Source organism: Oncorhynchus masou, chromosome 14 (assembly GCF_036934945.1).
Source record: "Oncorhynchus masou masou isolate Uvic2021 chromosome 14, UVic_Omas_1.1, whole genome shotgun sequence".
NCBI lineage: Eukaryota > Metazoa > Chordata > Actinopteri > Salmoniformes > Salmonidae > Oncorhynchus > Oncorhynchus masou.
The window spans coordinates 11,904,316-11,914,906 of record NC_088225.1 but is presented as its reverse complement, the minus strand read 5'-3'; the positions used below and the strand labels follow the sequence as shown (position 1 = coordinate 11,914,906).

Genomic DNA, 10,591 nt, shown 5'->3' with positions numbered 1-10,591 from the left:
GGCCGAGCATGCCCCCTTTCACATCGACGGGGCTGTAGTGGAGCTGGTCGAGAGTTTCAAGTTCCTTGGTGTCCATATTACTAAGGACCTATCATGGTCCAAACACACCAAAACAGTTGTGAAGAGGGCACAACAATACCTATTCCCCCTCAGATGGCTGAAAAGATTTGGCATGGGTCCTCCAATCCTCAAAACGTTCTACAGCTGCTCCATCGAGAGCATCCTGACTGGTTGCATCACCGCTTGATATGGCAACTGCTTCTATACTAGGTGGTGTCAGAGGAAGACCCTAAAAGCTGTCAAAGACTCCAGCCACCCAAGTCATAGACTTTTCTCTCTGCTAACGCACTGCAAGTGGTACCAGAGCGCCAAGTCTAGGACCAAAAGGCTTCTTAACATCTTCTACCCCCAATCCATAAGACTGCAGAACAGTTAATCAAATGGCTACCTGGACTATTTGCAATGAGCCCATTATTTTATTATTTATTCATATTTTCTGCACTGACTCTCTTGCACAGGCTCGATGTACACTCACAGGACTCTAATCACACACTCACACATACTACACTGACAATCAAACACACACACAAACACACAAAACACACACACTCATGTATATTGACGCCACATGCACACACATTCACATTCCTTCACATACTGTACGCTGCTGCTACTCTCTGTTTATTATCTATGCATAGTAACTTTAACTCTACCTACATGTACATATGATCTAAAATACCTCGACTAACCCGTACCCCTGCACATTGACTTGGTACCTCTCATATAAAGCATTGTTATTTTAATTTAATTCTGTTACTATTTTTCCTTTAGTTTATTTAACACATTTTCCTATTTACTTTTTTGAAACTCCGCATTGTTGGTAAAGGGCTTGCAAGTAAGCATTTCACGGTAAGGTCAACATCTGTTGTATTCGGCGCATTTGACAAATACATTTGATTTGACACCTTAAATCCACGCCCACAAAGAATTCCGGATGTTCTCAAGGCAAAGGAGGGTCCGACCCGGTACTTGATGGGTGTACCTAATAAACTGTCCACTGAGTGTAATATCTTTTGAATGAGTTATCGACATTGCAATGGTTTGAAACTTGGGCTTTTATTTTGAAGGTTTTCATTATTACTATGCGAAAGTGATGTCATTATTTGTGCTCCTGGTAGTAGGTGAGCACGAATGATTTATGTATAATTGGTGCGCACCCAAACAAGTCAGTCCAACATGGCGTCGTTGTCTTCACCTCTACGCCTTTGCCGGGGGATCCTGAGGGAGATACGAGCGATTAAAGGACCGGAATACAAACAATCTTTGGCATACAATTATGTTTTAGATCAATTCCGTAAAAACCAGGTAAGTCATGTTGAGAAGTAAATGAGGTTAGCTAGCTACAACTTTAATGAAACCACGACATCTATCCACCATGGTAACGTAAGCTAATGTAGCTAACTTAGCTAGATTGCCGTGGTTAAAAATGTGTTCGCGACCCCAACCACAATTTAGCCATCCTGGAACGGGTTATCTACAAGAATAAGCTGCATTGGTAACTTTGTTATGGGACTAATTTGCTGAATTACAGCGATAAACAAATGTTATCCAATGGCAGCACCAGGTTAGTATCATTGGCCCTAACGTTACTAGTAACTTGGCTGGCTAACCAAGTCAAGGTGACCGTCACGAGCCTGTCTTAACGTTAACATTAGTGCTACTTTTCCTCCTATGCACTATTATTAGGCCTAGATATTGCAGGACTACCGGCATGAAATTCATAAATAACCATTGTCAATGTTCAGTTGCTGCAGCAGTGCAGAAATGTACAGTGATTCTCAACAGCAGACGCTTCAGCGAGCTTTGGGGTACCTGAAAAAGCAGGATAACAACTAGGTAACAAATTGAAAATAACAGCAGGCCAAAATATTTCACATTTAATTTAGTGATGCACCGATATGACATTTTTGGCCGATATCCGATATTTTCCTTGCCAAAAGAAAACGATACAGAACTGATATTTAAAATGTTTGCGCCCTTTTAAGCATTCCAGTACAGTTAAATAGTTAAAACACACATGGACGCGGTGGTCTAAGGCACTGCATCTCAGTGCAAGAGGTGTCACTACAGTCCCTGGTTTGAATCCAGGCTGTATCACATCCGGACGTGATTGGGAGTCCCATAGGGCGGCACACAATTGGCCCAGCGTCGTCCAGGATAGGCCGTCATTGTAAATAAAAATTTGTTCTTAACTGACTTGCCTAGTTAAATAAAGCTTACACACACTGACCAAAAAGTTATTTTGTTGGCATTTACGTGTGTCCCCATTACCAGTATAACATAATCAAAACCTATTTCTTTCATTTACTTGCTGTGCTGTTTCGTTGTTCATTTGTTCAGTCGTTTCATTCTCAACCAGGATTTCTATGGAACGCATGTCAAAAAATTATACACGTCAAATAGCACTATTTGACCAATCAGGACCTGACTTTGTCTGCACGTCACATAATAATTGAACATATTCGTACATTTTTTTTAACGTAGTTATTACACATTGATTACACTATCACTCGTATTTCATATGTCACAACGACTCATCAATGCATATGCTGGTAAAGTTGTCTCGCACACCTACAGTGCTGGTCATTTAAAAAAAAGCTAGCTAGCTCATAGATGCAAACAATGTTCTTCCCCAAAAACATAGCAAAATGACATCTGTTTCAGTAGCTATAGTTTCATCATCTAAAATAACCAGAATTTATAAGACAGTTCTTATTTGATTAATGGTGGTTGGACCCATCTATGTGAAGCTAGCCACGATAAGGATTGAGCCACAATAGTGGACTTTGCGGTTAGCCTTCAAAATAAAAGTATGTCATTGACAATGATGTAAATTAATACAAATAGTATAATTATGCCATACTTTAATTTTGAAGGCAAACCCTTAATTCCACTATTGTGCCTAATCCTTATTGTGGCTAGCTTCACAACACATAACCCAGCGGTTGAGACTCACTAGCCAGATGAAGCTAGCTGGCTGCTTATAACGTTAGCCTTGGGCAACAGGGTTAACTTCTTTATGCTACCCATCCCTTAAGCGGGATAATTATCAGCAACCGCTGAATAGCATAACGCCACAGTCAAATAATATTACAAAAAAATATTCATATTCATGAAATCACAAGTGCAATATTGCAAAACACAGCTTAGCCTTTTGTTAAGCCACCTGTCGGCTCAGATTTTGAAATGATGCTTTACAGCGAAAGCAATCCAAGCGTTTAAGTTTATCGATCGCATGACAAAACATTAAGTACACTTAGCATGGTCACGAAAAGCAATCAAATTAATTGTTTACCTTTTGATCTTCGGATGTTTTCACTCACAAGACTCCCAGTTACACAACAAATGTTCCTTTTGTTCCATAAAGATTATTTTTATATCCAAAATATCTCTGTTTGTTTGTCGCGTTATGTTCAGAAATCCACAGGAAAGAGCGGTCACGACAACGCAGACGAAAATTCCAAATAATATCCATGTCCACAAACATGGCAATACTAAAGTGCCTATAAGAACATCCAATAGTCCAAGGTTAATGAAATACAAATGGTATAGAGGGAAATAGTCCTATAATAACTACAACCTAAAACTTCTTACCTGGGAATATTGTTAAAAGGAACCACCAGCTTTCAAATGTTCTATGCAAGGAACTGAAACGTTAGCTTTCTTACATAGCACATATTGCACTTTTACGTTCTTCTCCAACACTTTTTGTTTTTGCATTATTTAAACCAAATTGAACATGTTTCATTATCTACTTGAGGCTAAATTCATTTTATTGATGTATTATATTAAGTTAAAATAAGTGTTAATTCACTCTTGTTGTAATTGTCATTATTACAAATACATTTTCACAATTTTTCTTTTAAATCTGCCGGTATATCGGTATCGTTTTTTTTGGTCTTCTAATAATCTGTATCAGCGTTGAAAAATCCTAATCGGTCGACCTCTACTTCTTACGGCTGAAATCACGTTAAAACTTCTTGTGACTAGCAATCCCGGGTCAGGGAGCGTAATCATAGCCTCAAAAGAATTAGCATAACGCAGTGGACATAAATACCCCTAGAAAATGTTCCTATTCATGAAAATCACAAATTAAATATATTGAGACACAGCTTAGCCTTTTGTTAATCACACTGTCATCTCAGATTTTCAAAATATGCATTACAGCAAACACTAGACAAGCATTTGTGTAAGTTTATCATGGCATAATGCTATGCTAGGCTCTGCTGGCAGCAGGCAACATTTTCACGAAAATAAGAAAGCAATCAAATTAAATAATTTACCTTTGAAGAACTTCAGATGTTTTCACTCAGGAGACTCCCAGTTAGATGGCAAATGTTACTTTTTTCCAAAAATATTATTTTTGTAGGCGAAATAGCTCCCGTTTGTTCATCATGCTTGGCTGAGAAATCGACCGGAAAATGCTATCACTACAACGCCAAACTTTTTTCCAAATTAGCTCCATAATATCGACAGAAACATGGCAAACGTTGTTTAGAATCAATCCTCAAGGTGTTTTTAACGTGTGTATATATATCTCTATCCGTCGAGGCAATTGGTTTCTTATAAGAAGCGATTGGAAAATAGGGCTACCTCAGTATTTTACGCAAGATTTTCTGCGGGAGACATCAGGTGACCACTTGCTAAATGTGGTCCCTTACGGCTATTCTTCAACAGAAATGCGTAAAAAGATGTCACAATGCTGTAGACACCTTGGGGAATACATGGAAAACGTAAGCTAATTCGTAGCTCATTCACGGCCATATAAGGAGTCATTGGCATGAGGCGGTTTCAAAAAATGCGGCACTTCCTGATTGGATTTTTATCTGGGTTTTGCCTGTAACATCAGTTCTGTTGCACTCACAGACAATATCTTTGCTGTTTTGGAAACGTCAGCGTGTTCTATCCAAAGCTGTCAATTATATGCATAGTCGCATCTTTTCGTGACAGAATATCTTGTTTAAAACGGGAACGTTTTTCATCCAGAAATTAAAATATCGCCCCCTAGTCGTAAAAGGTTAACAGGATCGATTTGACAACAGCCAGTGGAAGTGCAGGGTGCCAAATTCAAACAACAGAAATCTCATAAATCTCAAATCTCATAATTATGAGATTTCTGTTGTTTGAATTTGGCACCCTGCACTTCCACTGGCTGTACAACCGTACAATTCCTTTGTCTTTAGAAATGAAAAGGAACAGAGCTTGTGCGTGACTAAACGAAAGGCTTTCAACCAGCTCTTATTCTCTCCCCCTTCACAGTAGAAACCTGAAACAAGGTTCTAAAGACTGACATCTAGTGGAATCGGACCAAATTTACACTGTATAATGGATAGGCAATCACTTGAAAAACTACAAACCTCAGATTTCCCACTTCTTGGTTAGATTTTTTTCAGGTTTTCGCCTGCCATATGAGTTATTTTATACTCCGACATCATTCAAACAGTTTTAGAAACTTCAGTGTTTTCTATCCAAATCTACTAATAATATGCATATCTTAGCTTCTGGGCCTGAGTAGCAGGCAGTTTACTCTGGGCATGCTTTTCATCCGAACGTGGAAACAGCGCCTCCCAGCCACAAGTTAAACTAGATATTGGTCGATTTATTTTTAGTTAATATCGTCTGATTTACGATATGCATCCCTAATTGAATATCTGTTTGACAGGCATTGACATATTGTGAGTGTCATTGAATATGGTCTGATGTTGGGGGGTGGATTTTCTTGCGACGTGGGCCTGGGAAAAAAGATTAGATTTATATAACAAGCCAATCATGGCATTCCTTTCTTCTTGGCAAATGTGTTACCAACCATTCAAACTCATAAACTTAACAAATGTAGGCTTCATTCAAACATTGGCCAAGAATACGCAGCAAAATGGTAAGGCCATAGCCCAACCATGAGATGGGACATGATCCTCTCCATGCAGTAGACTATATATTCACCCTGACCCCAACGACTACATCCTCTTTAGTTAGTAGATGTGATGTAGTATACAACGTAAAGTTAGCCATTTTTTCCCCAATAAATGTAATTTCTCATGCTTTGTGAACAGGTCATTTTCCAACAATGTAGAGAAAGATGATTTAAAAAATGTAAATGACATTTTGACACGAGGAATAAATACACTGTGAATAAAAATAACATGGCTATATACAGGAAGTAGTACCAGCGAGTTGATGTGCAGGAGTAAGAGGTAATTGAGGTAGCTTGCATATAGGTAGGGGTATGAAAGTCTGGGTCTGGTGTCAGTGTGTGTTGGGATGTAAGTGTGTGTGGGTAGAGTCCAGTGTGTGCATCGTCAGTGTAAGAGAGTTGGTGCAAAGGAGGGTCAATGCAGGTAGTCCGGCTTGCCATTTGATTAGCTATTTAGCAGTGATAGGTTTGGATTTATGAACTTTAAATGTTATTAATCATTAGTTGTAGTAAAGACCGGAGGGGTGCCATACCCGAGGGGCTACACCAGAGGTTAATGGTTCTGTAGGAAGAAAGTATATAGTGTGTGCAATTAAGCTTGGAATGTACTGAGTGTAGGGAAAGCGATCACATGGTAGGCATTGATAAAGGGAGAGAGCCAGTATTCCAGTATTTCAGAAGCGACCGGCCTCCTGGGCTTTTCACGCATGACGGTGTCTAGGGTTTACCGAGAATGGAGCGATAAACATCCAGTCTGCGGCAGTCCTGTGGGCGAAAACAGCTTGATGATGAGAGGTTGAAGGAAAATGGCAAGAATCGTGGAAGCTAACGTGGGCCACAAACAGGGAAATAATGGCACAGTACAACAGTGGTGTGCAGAACGGCATTTCGGAACTCGCAACAGATCTACACAACATAATCCTCATTTTCACAGATGGGCTATTGCAGCAGACGACCACCGGGTTTCACTCCTATCAGCTTAAAACAAGAAGAAGCGGCTCCAGTGGGCCCGTGATCACCAACACTGGACAATTGAGGAGTGGTAAAGCACTGCCTGGTTCGACTAATCCCGGTTCCTGTTGCGTCACGAGTGTAACCATCTCTATTTTCAAGTATTGTGGTGGCAACATCATGTTATGGGTATGCTTGTCACCGGCAGGGACTGAGAAGTTTTAGGATCAAAAGACATGAAAGAAGCACAGTCCAGGCAAAAAGCAACAGAAAAACCCACCTCCGTCTTCTGAAAACCTAACCCTGGAGTAGTTTTATTTTTCAGTGGGACAAATAAACATTTTAATGCAAAGGACACACCAGAATGGCTTTCAAAAGTGGTTGATGTTCCTGAATGGTCCAGTCTCAGATTTAGATAATTTTTTAAAATAAAAATAAATAAAAAAATAAGCAGATTTAAGATTTTAAATATTGCTGTCCATCAATGATGACCAAATTTACTGAGCTTGAGAAATGTTGATTTAAAAACTATGGCTATGCAGTATTTTTACCTTAAGGGTTGTGCAAAGTTGGTAGAATCTTAAAGTTATTCACAGCTGTAATGGTTGCCAAAGATGCTTCCACCAATATTAAACCTCTTAGTGCGGAGATCCCGCTAGCGGGATCAAATTCGACAACATCCGGTGAAATCCGAGTGCGCCAAATACAAAATCGTAATATTAGACATTCATGAAAATACAAGTGTCATACTTGATTATTTTAGCTTAAAATCTTGGTAATTGAACTGTGTTGTCAGATTTCAAAAAGGCTTTTAGGGCGAAAGTATTGCATTCGATTGTCTGAGGACCCCGCCTCACGTTAGCATATTTTCCAAACCAGCACAGCAAATAGCGATTTAAAATAAATCACTTTTTTGAAGATCTTCCTCTGTTTGCAATCCCAAGGGTCCCAACTACACAATGAATGGTAATTTTGTTCGATAAAGTTCTTCTTTATATCCCAAAAACACAGTTAGTTGGCACCATTGAATTCAATAATCCAGTCCAACATACATACAAAGGATTCCAAAACGTTATCAGCAAAGTTCGTCCAAACGATGTTTGTATTAATCCTCAGGTTGTCTAATATCTAAATAAACAATATTTCAGACGGAGATTACCATGTTCAATGGCAAAGGAAAATCATTGGAAGTCATTTGGAGCTCCAAAAACACATTTTCCGGATCGATTTTCCTCAGGTTTTCACCTGCTATATCAGTTCTGTTATACTCACAGACATTATTAGTTTTCTATCCAATTCTACCAATTATTTGCATAGCCTAGCTTCTGAGGCTGAGTAACATGCAGTTTACTTTGGGCACGTCAGACAGGTGGAAATTCAGGAAACCTCTGCGAGTAAGGCTAGTTAACTCTGGGGTGTGAAGACACACAATCAAGATATCTTGTATTTGTTTATTAATTTGGAAAATGTTCGATACGTTTCTTTCACTTTGAAATTGTACAGTATTGTAAAAGGGATTTTTTTTATTTTTTTATCCCTTTTTAGATTTTAAGGCAGCAAAATGTGAAGACAAGGGGGGTGTTTACATTCACTCTGCACTTTATATTTCTTTAGTAAATATCATATTTATTTGCAAGTGTAATTGCTGCATAAATTCACCTTCAAGATGGCGACGTTAGTCCTATGTTAGTGTCATTGTTACGCATGGTTTATACATGCTTTTTAAAATCTTAATTCTGACCATTTGTTTTTTTTAGATCACTGGGGAGAGATATTGTCGTGCTCAGGAGGAGGCCCTCCATGCTTCGCACAGCTACCTCTGTCTGCTCACTTCCACCCGGCAACACATTGCTCTCTACGACATGTACCATGGGAAAGGGCAGCGTGACACAGAGGAGATGGCAGGAATTGTGGGGCTCAGGCTGCCCACCCAGCCTGGAGGGAAGGGCTGGGAGAAGTGAGAGAAGGGATGGGAGAAGACTCTCGTACAACATCAGAGGGTTGTAATCATCACGCTGGACCTAATGCTATATTTTGCTCTTTTACAAAACAGAGGAAGAGATGAAGGCTGCAACGAACAAGGACTGTGAATTGTGATTATACAAGGGAGGATCTAATAGCTTTGTAATATGTGATTCCCAGCTTTCCCCATCACTTTATGTGTCTGTCTTGAGACAATGGCTGTAATTTAAAATCTTTGTAAATACAATGGGACAAATTCTGCCAATTAAAGTATTAATCACTTTTATCTGGTCACCATGACATCGCACTTTTCTTGCAATGTGTATGCTGCTAATATAACATAACCAATTAAATAATGATATCCCTGTTAACCTCAATTCAGTAAGGTTTACTTGGAGCAACGTATGATGTTCAGGTAAAGCACTAATACTCGGCAGATAAAACCGATGATAACGAACTAGGTCATATGTATATTTTAAAGGACATCAGGCAATTAAAATTCCTGGTTAATTAAAATATTAAGCATTACAAAGAGGGTATGATAAATCAGATGGATGGATCATTGCGTGGCCTTTGATATTTTAAATGTTTTGTTCTTCACTACCCTTTGGCCAGTGGTTTAAACAGTGTGAAGACCAGCCAACAGTGAAATAAAGGAAAGGTCTTAGATAATGCTAGGGCATGCAACATACATAAGAGAAGTATAACAATATGCATTATTTTGTCTCGTGGGCGTTTTATTAGAATATTACCAGCACAATGGAAAACAGCAGATAGGAGTTGTATTGCTTTGTACTGGCAGATTCATTTGTTTCATTGTGTCCATGGCAACTGGCATTTCTGGCAACTGGCATTTCTACCAACTCCACATTTTTCTCTGCAGTCTTTTGCCATTTTTTTATGCGAGTAACATGTATTAGCTTCTGGGAACTGTTTTTTTTTCGTTCTTTGCCCTTTGCTATGTTTTCATCCTGGATTATTGTTAAAAAAGAAAGCCTCGTCGTTAACTGTGCCCCTATTGGACTCCATTCTCTTCTATTCATCCCATTTTCTTCGTCTGCGTAACTATCCCCATTCCATTTGTTACACGGTGACTAAGATTCTTCTGTGTGGGTTTAAATAGATTGACCCTAGAGCTACGCAGCACACTGTGACACATCGGGACAAGAAATATGCTTGCACATGCGCGGCAGCACCCACCGTCCACATGCATGCAGAGGGAATGTAATGCATAGTGGCACACCAACAGAGAGCGTCAAATTATATTGTTATAAAGTCGCAAAATAACATGCGTCTCTACACCCCACTCCTCCATTCATACCAAGACATGGAATTACTTTGACACACAGCTGGCGAGAGAGAACATAATGTTGCACAAGCGTGTCACTGCTATGTGTATGTTTTGAGGTGGTATGTGAAAAGCGAATGACAGGTTCTCATTTCAATCACGATTCTGTATTACTAAACACAGTAGGCTACACCGCTGCATTAAGTATTCAGTGAATGAATGTTTAATGCGAGTATAATCTTACGCAGTGGCGATGTAAATACAAATTAAATAAACTAGACACTAGACCATGTTACCGCCTGCAATAATGTGCATGGTAATCGGTGGGAATCATTCATGTTAAGTGAATGAAAAGTAGGCTAGATATTAAGTGGAAATGTGTTTTTTTTAAATAAATAAAGTGGAGGCGGGGTAGGGAG

The 10,591-nt window shown here is 39.3% G+C and overlaps 1 protein-coding gene across 1 annotated transcript; it reads left to right on the top strand.

The window, feature by feature from the left end:
* Nucleotides 1-1,045: 1,045 nt before the first annotated feature.
* On the top strand, nucleotides 1,046-9,170 carry LOC135554242 (protein FMC1 homolog). Its single transcript, XM_064986408.1, has 2 exons — nucleotides 1,046-1,365; nucleotides 8,680-9,170. The coding sequence occupies exons 1-2, from the start codon at nucleotides 1,237-1,239 to the stop codon at nucleotides 8,881-8,883; spliced, it is 333 nt and encodes a 110-aa protein (XP_064842480.1). The 5' UTR covers nucleotides 1,046-1,236; the 3' UTR covers nucleotides 8,884-9,170.
* Nucleotides 9,171-10,591: the final 1,421 nt, after the last annotated feature.